General features: G+C 43.2%; 1 protein-coding gene across 1 annotated transcript in view; it reads left to right on the plus strand.

Annotated features, from left to right (window-relative positions):
* LOC115173249 (zinc finger protein 40) overlaps positions 1–24,265 on the plus strand; it is a 107,957-nt gene that overhangs the window by 77,995 nt on the left and 5,697 nt on the right. The window contains exons 3-7 of the mRNA XM_029731165.1: positions 469–525; positions 6,950–12,768; positions 12,917–13,053; positions 13,171–13,346; positions 18,868–18,954. Of these exons, the coding sequence (XP_029587025.1) occupies positions 469–525; positions 6,950–12,768; positions 12,917–13,053; positions 13,171–13,346; positions 18,868–18,954 (6,276 nt within the window). The remainder of the gene's footprint in view (positions 1–468; positions 526–6,949; positions 12,769–12,916; positions 13,054–13,170; positions 13,347–18,867; positions 18,955–24,265) is intronic.

Genomic DNA, 24,265 nt, shown 5'->3' on the forward strand with positions numbered 1-24,265 from the left:
TTAACGATAATTAGAGTTAAATTAGAACACCACATTCATTTGTTTGCCCCCTACCGTTTATCATGCATATGCTGTGGAATTGATGAAGGATTTTTTTTCTTCTCAACACTGTATGTGTAGCAAATACCACCCTATTTCCCTCTGTAGTGCACTATTTCTGACCAGGTCCTATAGGTGAAAAGTGATGCACTATGTAGGGAATAGGGTGCCATTTGGGATGTATCCTATATGTGTGTTAGCCTTAAGCGCTGTGCCATCATAATGATGGTTTTCTCCATTGTCCTCCATTTGCCATGGAAGAATGTCTGGTTCTATAGTAGAATTAAAACACCACCCGTGTGGGATGCATCCTCAGTTTTAGTAGTTACTTTCTACATTGCCTCTGGGTAATTTGCCTTGTGTCCCTATGATTTGTTTCTCTGTGCTGGAAACCAACGTTTCTCCTTTTTTTGTGTGTGTGTGTTGCAGATAAAATCGAAGAAGCACAGAAAGAACTGAAAGATCCCAAAGCCAGTGCACAGAAAGGTAATATTCCTTATCAATGGACCTCCCAACTGGCGCAGCGGTCTAAGGTACTGCATCGCAGTGCTTGAGGCGTCACTACAGACCCAGGTTTGATTCTGGGCTGTGTCGCAGCCGGTCGTGACCGGGAGACCCATGAGGCGGCGCCAATTGACCCAGTGTCTTCCGGGTTAGGGGGGGGGGGGGTTTGGCCAGCCGGGATGTCCTTGTCCCATCGCGCTGTGGCGACTCCTGTGTTGGGCTGGGCGCATGCACGCTGACACGGTCGCCAGTTGTACGGTGTTTCCTCTGACCCATCGGTGAGGCTGGCTTCCAGGTTAAGTGAGCAGTGCAGTGCGGCTTGGCAGGTCATGTTTCGGAGGACGCATGGCTCTTGACCTTCGCCTCTCCTGAGTCCGTACGGGGGTTGCAGCGATGGGACAAGACTGTAACTACCAATTGGATATCAAGAAATTGTGGAGAAAAAGTGTTTTTTTTTAAATGCTTATCAATGAGTAGCATTCAAAGGTTATTAATGGAATGCTTTCACTTTGAACAGACTAAGTGTATGTGAGGGGATTTATTTTCCTCTTGTACTCACAGTAACTCAGTGTTTTATAAAGAACTTACTGTGCCATTTTTACGTACCCCTGCAAATTGCCAGTGTTCTGTGGGAAAACACCGAAAGTGTCTTTTTTACTTCTTAATAGGACAAAGTATTTGTAGCCTAAATACGTATGATATACAGTAGCCTAAATACATGTGAGAAACAGTAGCCTAAATACATATGATATACAGTAGCCTAAATACATGTGAGAAACAGTAGCCTAAATACATGTGAGAAACAGTAGCCTCAATACATGTGAGAAACAGTAGCCTCAATACATATGATATACAGTAGCCTAAATACATGTGATAAACAGTAGCCTAAATACGTATGATATACAGTAGCCTAAATACATGTGAGAAACAGTAGCCTCAATACATATGATATACAGTAGCCTAAATACATGTGATAAACAGTAGCCTAAATACGTATGATATACAGTGGCCTAAATACGTATGATATACAGTGGCCTAAATACATGTGATATACAGTAGCCTAAATACATGTGATATACAGTAGCCTATAATGACACGCAGCACATCAATGTACCGAACATCAGTATACAGTGCATTCTGAAAGTATTCAGACCCCTTCCCTTTTTCCGCATTTTGTTACATTACAGCCTTATTCTAAAATGGATTTTTAAAAAAAGTATCCTCATCAATCTACACACAATACCCCATATTGACAAAGCGAAAACAGGTCTTCAGACATGTTTGAAAGTGTATTACAATTTTTTTTTTAAACTGGAAATATCACATTTACGTAAGTATTCAGACCTTTTACTCAGTACTTTGTTGAAACACCTTTGGCAGCCATTACAGCGTTGAGTCTTCTTGAGTATGATGCTACAAGCTTGTCACACCTGTATTTGGGGAGTTTCTCCCATTCTTCTCTGCCGATCCTCTCAAACTCTGTCAGGTTGGATGGGGAGCGTTGCTGCTCAGCTATTTCGCTACAGAGATGTTAGATCGGGTTCAAGTCCGGGCTCTGGCTGGACCACTCAAGGACATTCAGAGACTTGTCCTGAATTCACTCCTGTGTTGTCTTGGCTGTGTGCTTAGGGTTGTTGTACTGTTGAAAGTTAAACCATCACCCCAGTCTGAGGTCTTGAGAGCTCTGGAGCAGGTTTTCATCAAGGATCTCTCTGTACTTTTCTCCATTCATCTTTCCCTCGATCCTGACTAGTCTCCCAGTCGCTGCCGCTGAAAAACATCCCCACAGAATGATGCTGCCACCACAATGCTTCACCATAGGGATAGTGCCAGGTTTCCTCCAGACGTGAAGCTTGGCATTCAGGCCATAGAATCTTGTTTCTCATGGTTTGAGAGTCCTTTAGGTGCCTTTTGGCAAACTCCAAGCGGGCTGTCATGTGCCTTTTACTGAAGAATGGCTTCTGTCTGGCCACTCTACTGTAAAGGCCTGATTGGTGGAGTGCTGCAGAGATGGTTGTCCTTCTGGAAGATTCTCCTATCGCCACAGAGGAACTATGGAACTCTGTCGGAGTTACCATCAGGTTCTTGGTCACCTCCCTCTGTTTGGCCGGGTGGCCAGCTCTAGGAAGAGTCTTGGTGGTTCCAAACTTCTTCTATTTAAGAATGATGGAGGCCACAATGTTCTTGAGGACCTTCAATGCTACAGACATGTTTTTGGTACCCTTCTCCAGATCTGTGCCTCGACACAATCCTGTCTCGGAGCTCTGCGGACAATTCCTTCGACCTCATGGCTTGGTTTTTGCTCTGACATGTGCTGTCAACTGTGGGACCTTATATAGACAGGTGTGTGCCTTTCCAAATCATGTCCAATAATTTTAGTTTACCACAGGTGGACTCCAATCAAGTTATAGAAACATCTCAAGGATGATTAATGGAAATAGGATGTACCTGAGCTCAATTTCAAGTCTCATAGCAAAGGGTCTGAATAATTATGTAAATAAGGTATTGCTGATTTTTACATTTTTAATACATTTGCAAAAATTACAAAAAACCTTTTATCGCTTTGTCATTATGAGATATTGTGTGTAGATTGATTAGTAAAAAAATGTATTTAATCCATTTTAGGTTAAGGGTGTAACATAACAAACTGTGAAAAAAATCAAGGGGTCTGAATACTTTCCCAATGCACTGTATGTACCCTACGTCAGTCAATTCAACGTTTTCTTGTTTTCTGTATTATGAATGCAACAAACATTTTAATTGGTCAGTCACAGTAGTCATGAGGCGGACTAATGCAAAGGCATTTTACTTGAGTGGTTATGCTAACGGTAGACAAACAGAGAGATGTACTGGTCAGATGGTCCTTTGGTCCAGTTTCTTTGAACTAGTGGATGTAGTGTGCATCCCCAATGGCACCCTATTCCCTATGTAGTGCACTACTTTTGACCACCAGGACCAATGGGACTCTGGTCAAAAGTAGTGCGCTATATAGGGAATAGTGTGCTATTTGGGACATTACCATAGTCTAAATATTTTCTCCTGCCTGTCTTGAAGTCTGTAAGGCTGTGTTCCTTAGCTAGGAAGCTCAGTGTGAGTATGCCAAGGAGATTACTAGACTTGGAGGGTTTCCGGTATTTCCTCTATCCCATTTAAATCCCCCTGATCCCCCTACACAGGATGTGTCCCACATGACACCCCATTATCTTTTTTAGCGCACTACTTTCGACCAGGGCCTATAGGGATCTGGTCAAAAGTAGTGCACTATATAGGGAATAGGGTGCTGTATGGGATACAGTTGTAGAAAAGCCTAGTCTTCCAGGTTTTACCATAGATCAGAAGGCACTGCTTTTTCAATGCAGGAAATGGCCCCCTTGTGAGAGAGCTATTTTCTGACCTGCTAACGAAGTGTTCTTTGATGTAACAGTTCTTGTAAAGGACGTGACGTGATGGTGGACAGGGTTAGCGCTGAGCCCAACCCTCGGCTTACCTGATTCGACAGTACCCTGAGAACTAGGATGAACCGCTCCTTACCTCATCTCACATGAATCTCAGAAACACCCAACTTTATTTATAGACTGTGTAAGCTGTAAGCTTGCTCTGACTGTTTCTCCCTTTCGAATGAGGTTGGTTGGGGTTGGTTGGGGTTATGTGTTGAAGGGAGAGGATTCGGAACCAACAATATATAGAATACCTAAATCCCCTCTCCAAATACACCAGCTGATGATGTCACCTGGCCTGTCAATCACAGGTTAATCCCCACTGTTAAAAACAGCTTTACTCTATCAATAGGTGTTGCTATACTAGGATGCTATGACACACCTTTTCTTAACTTCTGAATGGCCACTGATCTTCCTTGACTTTCAGTCATTTTCCCCCTTGCATTCTAACTCACAGCCATTCTATATTAGGAGATATTTATATAATAATATATATGACTATTATAGTATTACCAGTAACATTCCAGTATAGTTAATTTCAGTTTAAATATGGGTGGTAATAAAGCACATTTATCACAAGTGCAGATAAGTGATTTATAAGCTCATTAATTTATAAGACCAAATGTAACTTAGGGCCAATATATATCAGGATGTCAGGGACTAATAGGAATCTTGACGTCATTTGTGGGTAATGGGGGAAATACCTTTCTTAAAGCCATGAAATCATGCCAGGGTAACCGTATGTCACTTCGACCACAAGGCCAGGTTTAGAGGTTCTGGAACAGCCCTCGATGGGTGTGTCCAGTTTGAACAGTAGATTCTTTATTTTGTTGGGTAACAGACTGACAGCACACCCACAGGTGAAGAGCTGCAATTTCACTGAGTTATGTAGTAATGAAATACACCTGTTGTTTCCCTGACTGTATTCGATGTTATGTATTCATATGACATGCTACTAATTAGCGCTGGTAATATTGATTCTCTAAGTGCAATGAGGGATTGACTTCATTACTGACTACATCTGTGTACTATAACAACACACATGCACTACCTATTTAATGTATCAATCAAATTTCAATCAAATGTATTTATAAAGCCCTTCTTACATCAGCTGATATCTCAAAGTGCTGTACAGAAACCCAGCCTAAAACCCCAAACAGCATGCAATGCAGATGTAGAAGCACGGTGGCTAGGAAAAACTCCCTAGAAAGGCAGGAACCAAGGAAGAAACCTAGAGAGGAACCAGGCTCTGAGGGGTGGCCAGTCCTCTTCTGGCTGTGCCGGGTGGAGATTATAACAGTACATGGCCATGTATGCATATGTATTGTGTTTACATTACCATTGCATTAAGGTAAATATTGGAGATCAGTATGCTTTTATTCATCTATCCTCAACTAATCCACCACATCATAATGAAAGGGAAAAATGGTGAGGGATGTTTTGAAAAAGACTGGGAAAAACGAAGAGGGAGAGAGAGAGAGAGAGACACGGTTTTAAACATACTGTATTGATGCGTGGGCCTCAGTGGCTACAGACACACAGCTAGCGCGGCTGAGGAGAACTTCCAGAGCTCTGCAGACACACAGCTAGCGCGGCTGAGGAGAACTTCCAGAGCTCTACAGACACACAGCTATCGCGGCTGAGGAGAACTTCCAGAGCTCTACAGACACACAGCTAGCGCAGCTGAGGAAAACTTCCAGAGCTCTACAGACACACAGCTAGTGCGGCTGAGGAGAACTTCCAGAGCTCTGCAGACACACAGCTAGCGCGGCTGAGGAGAACTTCCAGAGCTCTGCAGACACACAGCTAGCGCGGCTGAGGAGAACTTCCAGAGCTCTGCAGACACACAGCTAGCGCGGCTGAGGAGAACTTCCAGAGCTCTACAGACACACAGCTAGCGCGGCTGAGGAGAACTTCGAGCTCTGCAGACACACAGCTTGCGCGGCTGAGGAGAACTTCGAGCTCTGCAGACACACAGCTAGCGCGGCTGAGGAGAACTTCGAGCTCTGCAGACACACAGCTAGCGCGGCTGAGGAGAACTTCCAGAGCTCCACAGACACACAGCTAGCGCGGCTGAGAAGAACTTCCAGAGCTCTGCAGACACACAGCTAGCGCGGCTGAGGAGAACTATCAGAGTTCTACAGACACACAGCTAGCGCGGCTGAGGAGAACTTCTAGAGCTCTACAGACACACAGCTAGCGCGGCTGAGGAGAACTTCCAGAGCTCTGCAGACACACAGCTAGCGCGGCTGAGGAGAACTTCCAGAGCTCTGCAGACACACAGCTAGCGCGGCTGAGGAGAACTTCCAGAGCCCAAAACACAAAGCCTCATCTGTTGAGCTGTTAGAGACAAAAGGCAGCGAGCGGTAAAGCTTGGCTAGAGTTGGTGTTGAGGACAGAGGTTTTACTGAACGACCGACAGACAGTGATTTGCTGCTAGTCTTAAAAACACTGATGCACAGGTAGAGTACGGACATTTATCTTTCTGGTAGAAAGACGGATACTTAATGCAACTGGTTATGTAAACATTGCTGTGGTGGTGATGATGATGATGATTTGTTTTATTTTGTGAAATACCCTAATTGATTATCATGTTCTGAATATTTTGTGCAGGATAAAAATAAACTAGGAATATGCCTGCGACACAACAATATTTGGATTGAAACTGTCAGAAAAATGTGAGAGGAAATCCATGCATTGAGGAGTGTTATGTAGCTAACTTCACTTCCAATTGATCAAGAAACTGATGCTTGGTAGCACAGTTGGCAGGGTGAATTATTCTAACACAGACCAAAACCAGATTTTTATCTGGTTGGTGAATCTCAATGCAGTGAATCATATCTATTCTCAGTGAAGATCCTCATAGCATATGGGAATATTTTTATTTTTGCAGAAACTATAAACTTTATCGTAAGGTTTTAAATTAACATTCATATTGAAATAATATTATCTTTTTGTTTGCTTCACAGGGATCAATGAGTGTGGTCGAACAAGTGCAGATAACATAAAGGGACTGAAGAGGAAAAAGGTTGTGACAGAGAACCAGCTCAAGAAAATACCCAAATCTCCTGTGAAGAAGCCCTTGCAGTCCAAGACCTCGTCCAAGGAGGCTGCGAACTCCTGCTCCAATCCCGACAGCCCCTCTCGAAACCCTGCCAGCTCACCAAGCCGGAACAGAGATACGGAGTACATTCAGCCTGTTGCTGAATCCTCTGAGGGAGTGACATCATCCATTGACAATGATAGACTGAAGCAGAGGGAAGTGTCTTCCTCAAAGCCACAGTCTCTTGATCCGGTCAGTGGTAAAGAGGGGTCTGCCTCTGGTGTTGGGGAATCTGAGCAGCTCAAGGACCGTAAGAGCGGCGAAACTGGATGTGAAAGTGAATCTACTTACCACGCCAGTGCTCCACTTGAGGTCTTGCTCAAGGCTATGGAGCCGGACTTCAGCTCCTTGGCAGAAAGAAACACACATTTTCCAGTCACATCTGTTGGAAAACCAAGTCAAACTCTTTCTGCCCAGTTTATTAGTGAATTGAATGCTATGCCAGCTGAACATTTTGGACTCCAAACTCAGCCTGGCCATATGCAATCTTACTTTGTAAATAAACAAGAGAGCCTCATCACCGTGCAGGCCTCTACCCAGGCTACTCCCTTGCAGAATTCACAGCATGCTACACAGTATTTCAGCAACCGGGAAAAGCCTGTCCTACAAATGAGCTTCAGTACTGGGCCCTCTGCTGCCCATACTCATGCACCTGTTCCATCTGGCTCCAATTCCTTACCCAAGAGCCAGCCACCGGTGGTCCACACATGCCAGTCCCTATCTGCCAGTGTCCCCAGTACCATTCAAGTCCCTGTTACACCTGGTTACAACCCAGTCCATATGGCCACAGTTGTGAACTTTGGTCTTGAACAGATGTGTAGCATCTCCCCAAAGCACCAGAAGCCTAAGAAGCAGGGGAAGTATGTGTGTGAATACTGCAGTCGGCCATGTGCAAAGCCCAGTGTGCTCCTCAAGCACATCAGGTCCCACACAGGAGAACGTCCCTACCCATGTGTTACATGTGGCTTCTCATTCAAGACCAAGAGCAATCTGTACAAGCATAAGAAATCCCATGCTCACGCAATAAAACTGGGGCTTGTGGCACGTTCCGACTCTGGAACTGGGTCCCTCTCCGTGGAGTCTGACAAAGCACCCGGAGCACATTCAGATGTAGAGGAAAGCGGGGACAGTGACGAGGAAAGTAGCACAGCGGACCTGGACCCTGACTCGTCACAAAGTAGTGTTGCAGCATTCTCTGAGAGCAGTTTGCAGAGTGCAGGCACAACACAAGGCAACCATGGGGATACAGGGGACCTATCGGCTGTTTTCGAAACGCTTAAACCACCGACGAGTCAGAGGAGCTACGAGTCCAAAGGGACAGCTGGCCTCCCGAAAGTAGTCGTCTATCCTGTTAATGTCTTGCCTCAGCGGGCAGACAGTCCAAGAGTTGCAGACTCTACCCCTGAGCAGGCTACTGCCCAAAGGCAAAGGGACTTCCAAACGGCACATCTAAGATCCAGCATCACCGTCCTGTCGTCCTTGAAAGAGGTGGATTGCACAATCCCCCTGCAGGATGCAGGAAGTGAGGATGAGGATCAACAGTGTAGGTCCCCACCAGGAGGCGGACATGGTCAGCTTCAAAGGCAGCAGGCCACAGACTTTTCTCAGCAGCAGCAGGGCAAGTGTCTGCTTAGTCCCCGCAGTTTAGGCAGCACAGACTCTGGGTATTTCTCACGTTCTGAAAGCGCAGACCAGGCCATGAGTCCCCCGAGTCCCTTTGTAAAGCTAACCCCACCAACAGACATGGATGTCACCAAAAATGCACTTCCTAATCTCCCTGCAGTGGTTGCCACTGTTATGAATGTGGCTTCCGTGGAGAAGCCACATGTTGTGCAAGGACAAATGCGTCCACCATTAGTAACAAAAGCACTCTCTCTCGAGGAGCGGATCTCAAAGTTAATATCAGACAATGAGGCAGTGGTTGACGACAAACAGCTAGACAGTGTCAAACCAAGAAGGACTTCTCTTTCCAGGAGAGGTAGCATAGACTCCCCCAAATCTTATATATTTAAAGACTCTTTTCAGTTTGACCTTAAACCAATGGCGAGAAGGTCAAGTTCCAGCTCAGACATACCCAAGTCCCCATTCACCCCCACAGAAAACTCTAAGCCAGTATTGCTATTGTCTGTGCCTAATCAGTATCCACCGATGGACTGTTTACCAATTACAAGAAGTAATTCTATGCCCACAACTCCAGGGCACTCGGGTCTCCCACCAAACGTTACCCAACAACCCCACATACTACGGATCTGCCAGTCTTTTGATGAAAAAATGAGTTCCTTAAACGATGATGTGTTTTCATCTGCTCCCTCTACCCCAAATCCAGCAATACATTCTCGTACCCTTGTACGGCAAGTAGCAGTGGAACATTTCTCCACAAGTGAGGTCCTTACCGCAGTCCGTTCCATGGATGAAGGTTACCATGGTTCTAGCGTTTCCACTGTGACAATGCAAAGGAGCAGGTCTTTTGAGCATGCACAAGACCCAAACCGAAAGCCTCAGCAGAGCAAAGGCACAATGTATGAGTGTGAGACCTGTCGTAACCGATACCGAAAACTAGAAAACTTTGAAAATCACAAGAAATTCTATTGTTCAGAACTTCATGGTCCGAAAAACAAGCTGATGTCTGTCAGAGAGACTGAGCTGGATGTTTTTCAGCGTGGCATGCAGCAGCCATTAGTCCCCAGAACAACAGGTATTTCAGGCATAATGGACCAACAGCAATCAATTAGAAAAAGAAGGAAAATGAAGAGTGTTGGTGACGATGATGACCAATCACCAACTGACACCAATCCCCCATGCTCTGTTAGTTTTGATTCTTGCCAACTATCAACAGCCAGTTCAGGTCAGACATTTTCTCAGCACGCTATCAAGGTTGATCTACTGCCTAAAAGCAACCCACCGCAAATACCTCAAATTCTGCTAATAGCAGGAGTTACAGATGCAACAGAATCAAGACTGTCACCGATCAGAGAAACCCAGGTTAACACCTCTGGTAAAGAAAGAGGCAACCTACAGAGGCAAGGCAGCGGTACATCAGTCATCAGACATACCAATTCTCTAAGCAGGCCCAATTCATTTGAGATCTCTGAATCTATTGACAGAGCCTCTCCTGTTAATTTCCTGGACGAAGATGGCCATAGCACAGGAAAAACTAAGGCAGATGCTACAGCCAATCTTTCATTAGAGAGCTATCATGAAAAGATGTCCATACCTAAATGTGCCAACCAGGGAGGGATGGAAAACCGTGTTGACCGCACATTAGCAGCAGTGACTGAGAGCTGCGCTGCTGTCCAGCAGTCTCGCCTGGTTCGCCAGAACAACATTCCTGAAATCCTGGTCACAGAGGAACCTGATCGGGAGCATGACGGTCATAGCACTGAGCAAGGGGAAAAGGCAGCAGATACATTCAACTGGCCCCAGAGGAGCGAGAGCCTGTCCAAGCTACCCACAGAGAAGCTTCCACCCAAGAAGAAGAGAATCCGTCTGGCTCAGATGGAGCACTCCTCTGGAGAATCCAGCTTCGAGTCCTCACTGTCTCAAAGCCTCAGCAGGGACAGTAGCCTCTCAAGATGTTCCAGCGTATCAGCCTCCTTCGACTGGGACGAGCCATTCAGGTCCGAGAGCCCCTCCAGAGGAGAATGTGTCAACAAAATCTGTGAGCTTCAAGGGCTACCAATAGCCTTCAACACCCTAGGGGTCCCTGGCATGATGAGACGTGCTGCCTCAGAACAGATCAGTTGCACTCAACCCTCAGTGGAGATCTCTTGCGACTATCGCAGCAAGTCTTTCGACTGTGGCAGTGGGTCTCCCAGCAGGTCTCTGCCACCCGACAGGTCAATGTCACCATTGGAACTGCGAAAGAGTGCTCAAACCTCCTCGTCTCCGCATGTACCTCTCATTGAAAGGCGAAGGGGGCCACTGGTTCGCCAGATGTCTTTAAAGATTGGGCCGGAGAGTCAGCAACATGTCGGGAATCATTCTATCGCTGTCCAGAGGCTCCCCACTGTAATCTCTATATCTCAGCAGAGGCCTCAACAGATGCAACAGACTGCCAACAATCCTCCCATTGCCCAACCTTTTATTTTGCATTCTGGAGAAACTCTCCTGCAGCACAACGACAAAATAGTGCAAAGCATTAACCTGGGCAGCCAAAGTCAACTGCCTCAAGTTCATGGTCTTCCACACCCTTGGCACCTAACATCGAGGGTTCAGACATGCCAAAATCTACAGCAATCTGCAGTTAATGTCGTGATCAGCCAAGAAGATGCTCAGAGCAAGTCTGCTGACTCTCAAGACAAGAAAAGCTTTGTGCCCAAGTACCAACTGCGGTGTCCTGCTCTGAGATCAAGCAAAACATACTCCTCCACACAGGGTACTCAGACAACCTTGCCCGTCTTAACAATACCCATTGCCAACCGGATGCAAAGTGTGTCAAAGTCTTCAGATGTTCTCCACAATGTCTATGTGGCACAACCGTGTCATCCGATTGTAGGGAATAAGACACAGTCGATAGTATTGCCTATAGGCCTACAAAACAACCGACCTTCTCAAAACCAGCCAGGTGCTCCCCAATTGCCACAGATCCTGATAACCCATGAGCTGATGCACCCTTCTTCTTCTGTGGCCATTAAAGGCAGCCTCTACAACCTTCATGTTGTAGATACAGACACAAAGACCGTACCAGATATGAACAAGGACAGGCCTCCAGCATCTGCTGGCCTTCAAGTTAAACACAATTTAGTTTCCAATACCCAGAGCCATTTTGGTGAAACTCAAATAGCTCCCTCCCTGGGCTCCTTACACTGCACCCAGAAAATGGCAGCTGTGACCCTCTGTCCACAACAGGAGCCCATTGCCTCAAGCAAGAGAATGCTCTCCCCTGCCAATAGCTTGGACATTGCCATGGAAAAACATCAGAAGCGAGCAAAGGATGAACATGGTGCTGCATGCCTCACTGACGGAAGGTCCGTCAACTACCTGAACTCCAACATGGCAGAGGTGACTAGGCAACGGAAGCTAATGCTAGTCCGGCAGGTGTGCGCCACTGAATCAGCAGACAGTCCCATTGAAACTGTGGCTCCTCCACTGCAACACGAGAAACCAGAGGATGAAAAGAACGCCCAGACTCCTAATAACCGCAAGACTATGACACCTGAAAGCCCCAGACAGGATGAACCATCTACTGTAGTTGCTCAATTACAGCCAAGCTTTGCATTAACCACTGCTCCAGGAAGTCACGTCTCCTCCGTGCCAGCGAACGCCTGCCTGAAGCCTCAAGACAAGAGCGAGGAACAGAAATGGCCCCCTGCCAAGTGTCCCATTAGACCTTCGACTTTCCATGGACAGGTGAAACTGGCCTCATCTGTATCTGTGGTCAACACACGAGACAGCCACCGCCTGTCTTTCCCCAGCCTGAAAACTACCACAACCTTCACCTGGTGTTACCTGATGAAGAGGAAGCCTCTGCATGTTCCCCAGATGGACCAGAAGATCTCGGCCTACTCCACCTGGGCAGTGAGCCCCAACAAACCCCACCCACTGGGCCTGCCCACCAAGGTGGTGATGTCTCTCTTCAACTCCAAGCAGAACTCAAAGAAAATACACTACACAGAGGCCATAACGACAAGTATGAAATCAGACATCTTGGCCTATTCAAGCAAGCTGAAAGACGTCATGCCTAAGGTTACAACCATTTTGCACATTTATTTGTATAATTATCAGTGTTAAATATTCATAATTTAATGATGGAAATTTGTGAAGGGGCCTTGTTATCACATTATCTTTTCTTTTCTTGTGCTTAGCTATTTTCTCAAATCAACTTACTTCCTAGGTCCTGAAGCATCAGAAGTCTCTAACAACTGAGAATAACAGCAAAGTGAAACCTGAGACTCAGGTGAGCAGTGAATCAGACAAGGATTCTTCCTCATCCAAACAAGAGCCACGGAGAGTCAAGATATTTGATGGAGGGTATGTATCCCAGCCATATTTAAAAATATTTCACATTTATTTGATTCAATAATTTAAGGATTTGAGTTGTTTGGTTTATACACTGATTATTTCTCACCTCTTCTGTCAACCGTGCAGATTCAAATCTAACGAAGAGTATGTGTACGTGCGTGGGCGGGGTCGTGGTAAATACATCTGTGAGGAGTGTGGGATCCGCTGCAAGAAGCCCAGCATGCTCCGTAAACACATCCGCACCCACTCTGACGTACGGCCCTACCATTGCACCCACTGCAACTTCTCCTTCAAGACTAAAGGTCAGTGCTGACGGCAGCAGTAGCTGTAGGTCTGGTTTATAATAAATTCATCAATAGCTGTTACAGTACATGACCAAAAGTATGTGGACATCTCATTCCAAAATCATGGGCATTAATATGGAGTTGGTCCCTTATTTGCTGCTATAACTGCCTCCACTCTTCTGGGAAGGCTTTCCACTAGATGTTGGAACATTGCTGCTATAACAGCCTCCACTCTTCTGGGAAGGCTTTCCGCTAGATGTTGGAACATTGCTGCTATAACAGCCTCCACTCTTCTGGGAAGGCTTTCCGCTAGATGTTGGAACATTGCTGCTATAACTGCCTCCACTCTTCTGGGAAGGCTTTCCGCTAGATGTTGGAACATTGCTGCTATAACTGCCTCCACTCTTCTGGGAAGGCTTTCCGCTAGATGTTGGAACATTGCTGCTATAACAGCCTCCACTCTTCTGGGAAGGCTTTCCGCTAGATGTTGGAACATTGCTGTGGGGACTTGCTTCCATTCAGACACAAGAGCATCCGTGAAGTCAGGTACTGATGTTGGGCGATTAGGCCTGGCTTGCAGTCGGTGTCTTAATTCATCCCAAAGGTGTTCAATGGGGTTGAGGTCAGGGCTCTGTGCAGGTCAGTCAAGTTTTTCCGCAAAGATCTCGACCAACTATTTCTGTATGGACCTCGCTTCGTGAATGGGGGCATTGTCATGTTGACACAGGAAAGGGCCTTTACCAAACTGGTACCACAACGTTGGAAGCACAGAATCGTCTGTAATGTCATTGTATGCTGTAGCGTTTAGATGTCTTTTCACTGGAACTAAGAGACCTAGCCCTAACAATGAAATACAGCTCCAGACCATTATTCCTCCTCCTCCAAACTTTACAGTTGGCACTATGCATTGGAGCAGGTGTCCTGGCATCCGCCAAACCCAGATTCGTCCGTCAGACTGCCAGATGGTGAAGCGTGATTCATCACTCCAGAGAACGCATTTCCACTGCTCCAGAGTCCAATGGCGGCAAGCTTTGCACCACTCCAGGCGACGCTTGGCATTGCGCGTGGTGATCTTAGGCTTGTGTGCGGCTGCTCAGCCATGGAAACCCGAATCCACTCATTTAAATGGGTGTCCACATACTTTTGTGTATATACACTGCTCAAAAAAATAAAGGGAACACTTAAACAACACAATGTAACTCCAAGTCAATCACACTTCTGTGAAATCAAACTGTCCACTTAGGAAGCAACACTGATTGACAATAAATTTCACATGCTGTTGTGCAAATGGAATAGACAACAGGTGGAAATTATAGGCAATTAGCAAGACACCCCCAATAAAGGAGTGGTTCTGCAGGTGGGGACCACAGACCACTTCTCAGTTCCTATGCTTCCTGGCTGATGTTTTGGTCACTTTTGAATGCTGGCGGTGCTTTCACTCTAGTGGTAGCATGAGACGGAGTCTACAACCCACACAAGTGGCTCAGGTAGTGCAGCTCATCCAGGATGGCACATCAATGCGAGCTGTGGCAAGAAGGTTTGCTGTGTCTGTCAGCGTAGTGTCCAGAGCATGGAGGCACTACCAGGAGACAGGCCAGTACATCAGGAGACGTGGAGGAGGCCGTAGGAGGGCAACAACCCAGCAGCAGGACCGCTACCTCCGCCTTTGTGCAAGGAGGAGCAGGAGAAGCACTGCCAGAGCCCTGCAAAATGACCTCCAGCAGGCCACAAATGTCCATGTGTCTGCTCAAACGGTCAGAAACAGACTCCATGAGGGTGGTATGAGGGCCCGACGCCCACAGGTGGGGGTTGTGCTTACAGCCCAACACCGTGCAGGACGTTTGGCATTTGCCAGAGAACACCAAGATTGGCAAATTCGCCACTGGTGCCCTGTGCTCTTCACAGATGAAAGCAGGTTCACACTGAGCACGTGACAGACGTGACAGAGTCTGGAGACACTGTGGAGAATGTTCTGCTGCCTGCAACATCCTCCAGCATGACCGGTTTGGCGGTGGGTCAGTCATGGTGTGGGGTGGCATTTCTTTGGGGGGCCGCACAGCCCTCCATGTGCTCGCCAGAGGTAGCCTGACTGCCATTAGGTACCGAGATGAGACTCTCAGACCCCTTGTGAGACCATATGCTGGTGCGGTTGGCCCTGGGTTCCTCCTAATGAACGACAATGCTAGACCTCATGTGGCTGGAGTGTGTCAGCAGTTCCTGCAAGAGGAAGGCATTGATGCTATGGACTGGCCCGCCCGTTCCCCAGACCTGAATCCAATTAAGCACATCTGGGACATCATGTCTCGCTCCATCCACCAACGCCAGGTTGCACCACAAACTGTCCAGGAGTTGGCGGATGCTTTAGTCCAGGTCTGGGAGGAGATCCCTCAGGAGACCATCCGCCACCTCATCAGGAGCATGCCCAGGCGTTGTAGGGAGGTCATACAGGCACATGGAGGCCACACACACTACTGAGCCTCATTTTGACTTGTTTTAAGGACATTACATCAAAGTTGGATCAGCCTGTAGTGTGGTTTTCCACTTTAATTTTGAGTGTGACTCCAAATCCAGACCTCCATGGGTTGATAAATTGGATTTCCATTGATTTATTTTTGTGTGATTTTGTTGTCAGCACATTCAACTATGTAAAGAAAAAAGTATTTAATAAGATTATTTCTTTCATTCAGATCTAGGATGTGTTGTTTAAGTGTTCCCTTTATTTTTTTGAGCAGTATATATATATATTTAAGCAATAAGGCCCGAGGGGGTGTGGTATGTTGCAAATATACCATGGCTAAGGGCTGTTCTTAGACACAACGCAAACCCCAGAGGTGCCTTATTGCTATTATAAACTGGTTTCCAATGTAATTAGAGCAGTAAAAATAAATGTTTTGTCATACTGGTGGTATACGGTCTGATATACCACGACTGTCAGCCAATCAACATTCACGGTTTTAACCACCCAGTTTATATTATACATTAATGCAGTGGTGAAAGAAAGTAGATGTGATTTCCGGTACAGGACACCCAAGTGTGCGCACACATTATTTTTTTTATACTACAAAAATGACAGGGTAGCCTACTCTGCTGACACTGACAAACAGATCAATAAAAACGATTTAGTCTAATCCATGTTATCGGCCTACGGAAAGAGGAGACACAAATACAATATGACGTCCATCTAACCTGGAGGAGAAAATGATATTCCAAAAACTAACGAAAGTGTCACTGATCCAATGAAAAAGACAGTGACTATGCACACTCATCGAGGATATGGCCGATGTTCTCCACTGGCACCAATAAGATAGGCTACTGTTCGCTCAATTAAGTTACGAATTTTGATAACTAAAAGACAGATTGAGAGTCTTTTCATTGTCATCTCTTTACAGCAAATGGCCATTTGCTTTCCAAACAGTTTTTTCGTGATTTGTATTTTTAAATATTGCGATATGCCTGGCTGCATCTGTCTGCTTTTCACTGACAGTCGCAACTCAACAATCATCTATTTGGTATTTGCAGCGCGCTCTGCCCAAAATTGCAGGCCCTTCTGACTAGGCTATGCGATTTAAAACAATTCACTTTTCTTTTCTTTTTGAAGAAGCTAATGGTCCTTTGTGACCAAATCATGCTTTCTGAGGGAGTAGCCTATTTTGAATGTTTTATTTATTTCTTCATTGACAGGAGTAAGCTAATTAGGCTATATACTTTTGGAAATGTAATTCCATTTACTTTAGGGAAAGCTTTCCCTAGCCTTATGGACCCGCTGCCTATGCTTTTAATGTGGCAGAAACACAACCAGTCATGATGTTTTCATCTGATTGTTAAGTGATTGTTTGACAATAGTGCTCCTGTAGGCTACCCTTTGCTCATTCGTCCACTCACAAAATAATTTCAGCCTTCAAATCCCAACAGTGCACTCGCAATTTGATGAATGGAAAGAGACATTGTGATGATATTCTGCGATTGTCATTGGGCCTACACCTGTAGCCTGTAGCCTGAATTGATGCCTCCACTGTTGTCCACCCGCACCTCGGGTCTCGGCCACTCGTCTCCACCTTGACAAAATGCAAGTGTTGTCCTCAAACCACAAAGCAATTTGAAGCGTGTTCCATCTGGTTTCCAGTCAATTAGCTAGTTGTCCATGTGTCTGACATGCAGTACTGTTTAAATAATAGTGTAATAACCCATCGTTTTTTTGGCATGTTGTAATTGTGATAGAACGTGAGCCTATCGGTACGGCTTACCCACTAGTATTACGGACCGTGTGTTGTCTTACTTTCACCCCTGCCTTAATTTACACCTTACGGTATATACCTTTTGGTTTACAATAACTAATGCCTTAAAGCTATCTATTACAGATTTATAAATCAGTAATATCTGAAAATCTATTATAAACTACTTATAAACCTTTATAAATGTAAGGTATAATATACTGTATATCTTAATGTGAAGTGGGCGGCAGGTAGCCTAGTGGTTAGAGCGTTGGACTAGTTAACCGAAAGGTTGCTGGATCGAATCCCCGAGCTGACAAGGATAAAAATCTGTCGTTCTGCCCCTAAACAAGGCAGTTAACCCACTGTTTCTAGGCCGTCATTGAAAATAAGAATTTGTTCTTAACTGGCTTGCCTAGTTAAATAAAAAATAAAAAGTGTGAACATTATTTTTAACTCGACAGCTACTTTTTGTTTGATCGTCTACCAGTAACTGACGGCAGCAGCAGGCGATATGCACTGAAAACACTTGATGTTTTGTTGGACAAGGAAACACGCATTGTGAGCCCAATTTACGCACTGTTCAATGAAATTAAAGGATAGTTCATTTAGAATGATGGTATATATTCCACTTAATTACTTAATTCCTACATTTCAAGGTGCTTTTTAATTTCAACCGAGTTTCGCTCTAATCTTTTTCCTGTTCGAAATCTAGGTTGTTTTGAAGACTTTGTCTCTTTCCGTCTCTTAATAAAAGACAGTACGATTCACCATTCCATCTACACACGCAAAACACTGCAGAACAGTAACATTACTCAGTGTCAGCACATCATCCCACGTCCCCTTTACTCACCCATTACATGTAGTCTGCTCAGAGACCGGGTCTTTGTCTCATATGGCGCTCTAGTCCCTACATAGTGCACTACTTTTAAGCAGAGTCCTATGGGCCCTAGTCAAAAATAGTGCACTATAAAAAGGGAATAGGGTGCCATTTGGGACACAAAGTGTTCTCAGTCTTACGTAAGCTACCCCTGTGCTGTGAAAGCCCACCTCAACAAACCTTCCAAAATGTTTTTAAAATAAACCCCTTATTGGTAAGTAGGTTACTATGTGGTTTTAGGTTTTCATTTCAAAGTGCCCCTAAAGAGCATCTCATTTTATATTGTTGCTATGGCATTGTTACAAATAAAATATATATTTTTTTTTTTACTCTGCTACTAAGCAAGCATTTGACTGCTAAAGTCTACCCCAGTTGTATTCGGCCCATGTGACAAATACAATTTTATTTTATTTTGATGTTTCTAATAAACTTGAATCTCTTCCCACAGGGAATCTGACCAAGCATATGAAGTCCAAGGCACACAGTAAGAAGTGTTTGGAAATGGGTGTGGAGGATCAGGAAGCAGAAGACTCGGGTAGGTCACATATCAGCATCGACCCACTGTACTGTAAAACACACAGGCATACTGACGTTGGGGCCTATGTTCTGGAAAGACATACATAGTTGTTCTGCCTATTTTGTAATGGGAATTCACCACAGGGTCTGTAAAACACACAGGCGTACTGACGTATGTGCTGGGATGACTGTTATGAAGCCAATTCATCAGCTCTCTCAATGAGCAAACAGGAGTAAACACATTCCTCTTAGGTCAAAGGGATATCACAGATTTGTAGTAATATTTTAGATTTCTTTCACTTTCAGTGTCAGATCTCTTAATCCACACAGATCCCCTAGTTACACTGGGATTAACTAACTCAGACTTAAGCTTTTGTTTATAACACAAAATGTGAATTTGATTAGGAAGGTTTATAAAATAGCTTTTGTTTAAGAGGTGGCTGTTACACTCCGTGTCTTCCTTGTCATCTTGATTTAAATCAAGAGACGCTGTGGGTTTCAGACTCCTTACAGTATGTTTAACTGGATAACGCTTCACACAGACACATTCGCGCTCGGACAGAAGCCCAATGTATCATCATCGGGTGAATCCAACACTTCTCTCTCCAATGCCTCTAGTAACAGAATCACCCTTCCACATTCTTGTTGATAGTTGTCCTGATAATGATTATACACCGCTATGAAATGCCGACTGTCACGGTCTGTGTTGTGATGTCACTGCTAGGGTCCTAATTAGACATTCTAAATGCAGCTTGTTCTCCTCTTTACTGGGAGGCATGTGGGCGGCATGCACAGGCAGCATTTAGGGAGGGGTAATTGCTGTGTCTAATTTTACACAAATGGAGAGCGGGAGGGAGAGGAAAAGAGAGGAAGAGATAATGATAGATAGAGCGGGAGAAAGAGGAAGAGAGGGAGAAAGGTAGAAAGAAGGAGAGAGAAAGGAGAAGAGAGTGAGAGAGGAAGACATCAATAGAGAGAGAGAGAGAGAGACAGAACGAGAGACAGAACGAGAGACAGAACGAGAGACAGAACGAGAGACAGAACGAGAGAGAGAGAGAGAACGAGAGACAGAACGAGAGAGACAGAGAGAGAACGAGAGACAGAACGAGAGAGAGAGACAGAACGAGAGACAGAACGAGAGAGAGAGAGACAGAACAAGAGAGAGAGAGAATGAGAGAGAGAGAATGAGAGAGAGAGAACGAGAGAGAGAGAACCAGAGAGAGAGAACCAGAGAGAGAGAACCAGAGAGAGAGAGAACAAGAGAGAGAGAGACAGAACGAGAGACAGAACGAGAGACAGAACGAGAGACAGAACGAGAGACAGAACGAGAGACAGAACGAGAGAGAGAGACAGAATGAGAGAGAGAGAGAGAATGAGAGAGAGACAGAACGAGAGAGAGAGACAGAACGAGAGACAGAACGAGAGAGAGAGACAGAACGAGAGACAGAACGAGAGAGAGAGACAGAACGAGAGACAGAACGAGAGAGAGAGAGACAGAACAAGAGAGAGAGAGAATGAGAGAGAGAGAGAACGAGAGAGAGAGAGAACCAGAGAGAGAGAGAACCAGAGAGAGAGAGAACCAGAGAGAGAGAGACAGAACGAGAGACAGAACGAGAGACAGAACGAGAGACAGAACGAGAGACAGAACGAGAGACAGAATGAGAGAGAGAGACAGAATGAGAGAGAGAGAGAGAATGAGAGAGAGACAGAATGAGAGTGAGAGAGAGAATGAGAGAGAGACAGAACGAGAGAGAGAGACAGAACGAGAGAGAGAGACAGAACGAGAGACAGAACGAGAGAGAGAGACAGAACGAGAGACAGAACGAGAGAGAGAGAGACAGAACAAGAGAGAGAGAGAATGAGAGAGAGAGAGAATGAGAGAGAGAGAGAGAACGAGAGAGAGAGAGAACCAGAGAGAGAGAGAACAAGAGAGAGAGAGACAGAACGAGAGAGAGAGACAGAATGAGAGAGAGAGAGAGAATGAGAGAGAGAGAGAGAATGAGAGAGAGAGAGAGAACGAGAGAGAGAGAGAACCAGAGAGAGAGAGAGAACGAGAGAGGGAGAGAGTCAGCGAGGCTGAAAGGCTTTCTATGGTCCTGGGCAGGTACTGAGAGGATATTTGTTTTTATCCTTCTGCCTTCTGCCTGTGGTGGCCTGTAAGGGTGTGAATGTGAATCACCAGTACTTCAATGCTAATGTACATCCCAAATGGAAACCTATTTCCTACATGGTGCACTATATAGGACATAGGGTGCCATTTTGGACAGACCCATTATGTACCCAGTCTTAATGCTATTCCTTGGCAGACTTTCTTACTGTGGGGAGGGATATAGTCTGTGCCAGATATCTGATTTTCAAAGCCCCCACGTGAATGTTGGTTAATATCTGAACATATTGACACCGCTGTCTCAGATCAATGTTGGTTAATATATATATACCGCTGTCTCAGATCAATGTTAATATATATATACCACTGTCTCAGATCAATGTTAATATATATATACCACTGTCTCAGATCAATGTTTATATATATATATACCACTGTCTCAGATCAATGTTAATATATATATATACCACTGTCTCAGATCAATGTTAATATATATATACCACTGTCTCAGATCAATGTTTATATATATATATACCACTGTCTCAGATCAATATTAATATATATATATACCACTGTCTCAGATCAATGTTAATATATATATATACCACTGTCTCAGATCAATGTTTATATATATATATACCACTGTCTCAGATCAATGTTTATATATATATATACTGCTGTCTCAGATCAATGTTTATATATATATATACCGCTGTCTCAGATCAATGTTAATATATATATACCGCTGTCTCAGATCAATGTTAATATATATATATATATATACCACTGTCTCAGATCAATGTTAATATATATATATACCACTGTCTCAGATCAATGTTAATATATATATACCACTGTCTCAGATCAATGTTAATATATATATATACCACTGTCTCAGATCAATGTTAATATATATATACCGCTGTCTCAGATCAATGTTAATATATATATACCGCTGTCTCAGATCAATGTTAATATATATATATACCACTGTCTCAGATCAATGTTAATATATATATATACCACTGTCTCAGATCAATGTTAATATATATATACCACTGTCTCAGATCAATGTTAATATATATATACCGCTGTCTCAGATCAATGTTAATATATATATATACCACTGTCTCAGATCAATGTTAATATATATATATACCACTGTCTCAGATCAATGTTTATACATATATATACCGCTGTCTCAGATCAATGTTTATATATATATATACCACTGTCTCAGATCAATGTTAATATATATATATACCGCTGTCTCAGATCAATGTTAATATATATATACCACTGTCTCAGATCAATGTTAATATATATATACCACTGTCTCAGATCAATGTTAATATATATATATACCACTGTCTCAGATCAATGTTAATATATATATACCACTGTCTCAGATCAATGTTAATATATATATATATACCGCTGTCTCAGATCAATGTTAATATATATATACCACTGTCTCAGATCAATGTTAATATATATATACCACTGTCTCAGATCAATGTTAATATATATATATATACCGCTGTCTCAGATCAATGTTAATATATATATATACCGCTGTCTCAGATCAATGTTTATATATATATACTGCTGTCTCAGATCAATGTTTATATATATATATACCACTGTCTCAGATCAATGTTTATATATATATATACCACTGTCTCAGATCAATGTTAATATATATATACCACTGTCTCAGATCAATGTTAATATATATATACCACTGTCTCAGATCAATGTTTATATATATATATACCACTGTCTCAGATCAATATTAATATATATATATACCACTGTCTCAGATCAATGTTAATATATATATATACCACTGTCTCAGATCAATGTTTATATATATATATATACCACTGTCTCAGATCAATGTTTATATATATATATACTGCTGTCTCAGATCAATGTTTATATATATATATACCGCTGTCTCAGATCAATGTTAATATATATATACCGCTGTCTCAGATCAATGTTAATATATATATATATATACCACTGTCTCAGATCAATGTTAATATATATATATACCACTGTCTCAGATCAATGTTAATATATATATACCACTGTCTCAGATCAATGTTAATATATATATATACCACTGTCTCAGATCAATGTTAATATATATATACCGCTGTCTCAGATCAATGTTAATATATATATACCGCTGTCTCAGATCAATGTTAATATATATATATACCACTGTCTCAGATCAATGTTAATATATATATATACCACTGTCTCAGATCAATGTTAATATATATATACCACTGTCTCAGATCAATGTTAATATATATATACCGCTGTCTCAGATCAATGTTAATATATATATATACCGCTGTCTCAGATCAATGTTAATATATATATATACCACTGTCTCAGATCAATGTTTATACATATATATACCGCTGTCTCAGATCAATGTTTATATATATATATACCACTGTCTCAGATCAATGTTAATATATATATACCACTGTCTCAGATCAATGTTAATATATATATACCACTGTCTCAGATCAATGTTAATATATATATATACCACTGTCTCAGATCAATGTTAATATATATATACCACTGTCTCAGATCAATGTTAATATATATATATATACCGCTGTCTCAGATCAATGTTAATATATATATACCACTGTCTCAGATCAATGTTAATATATATATACCACTGTCTCAGATCAATGTTAATATATATATATATACCGCTGTCTCAGATCAATGTTAATATATATATATACCGCTGTCTCAGATCAATGTTTATATATATATACTGCTGTCTCAGATCAATGTTTATATATATATATACCACTGTCTCAGATCAATGTTTATATATATATATACCAATGTCTCAGATCAATGTTAATATATATATACCACTGTCTCAGATCAATGTTAATATATATATATACCACTGTCTCAGATCAATGTTAATATATATATACCGCTGTCTCAGATCAATGTTTATATATATATACTGCTGTCTCAGATCAATGTTTATATATATATATACCACCGTCTCAGATCAATGTTAATATATATATATACCGCTGTCTCAGATCAATGTTTATATATATATATACCGCTGTCTCAGATCAATGTTAATATATATATATACCGCTGTCTCAGATCAATGTTTATATATATATATACCGCTGTCTCAGATCAATGTTTATATATATAT

This window comes from Salmo trutta, chromosome 34 (genome assembly GCF_901001165.1).
Source record: "Salmo trutta chromosome 34, fSalTru1.1, whole genome shotgun sequence".
NCBI classification, from domain to species: domain Eukaryota; kingdom Metazoa; phylum Chordata; class Actinopteri; order Salmoniformes; family Salmonidae; genus Salmo; species Salmo trutta.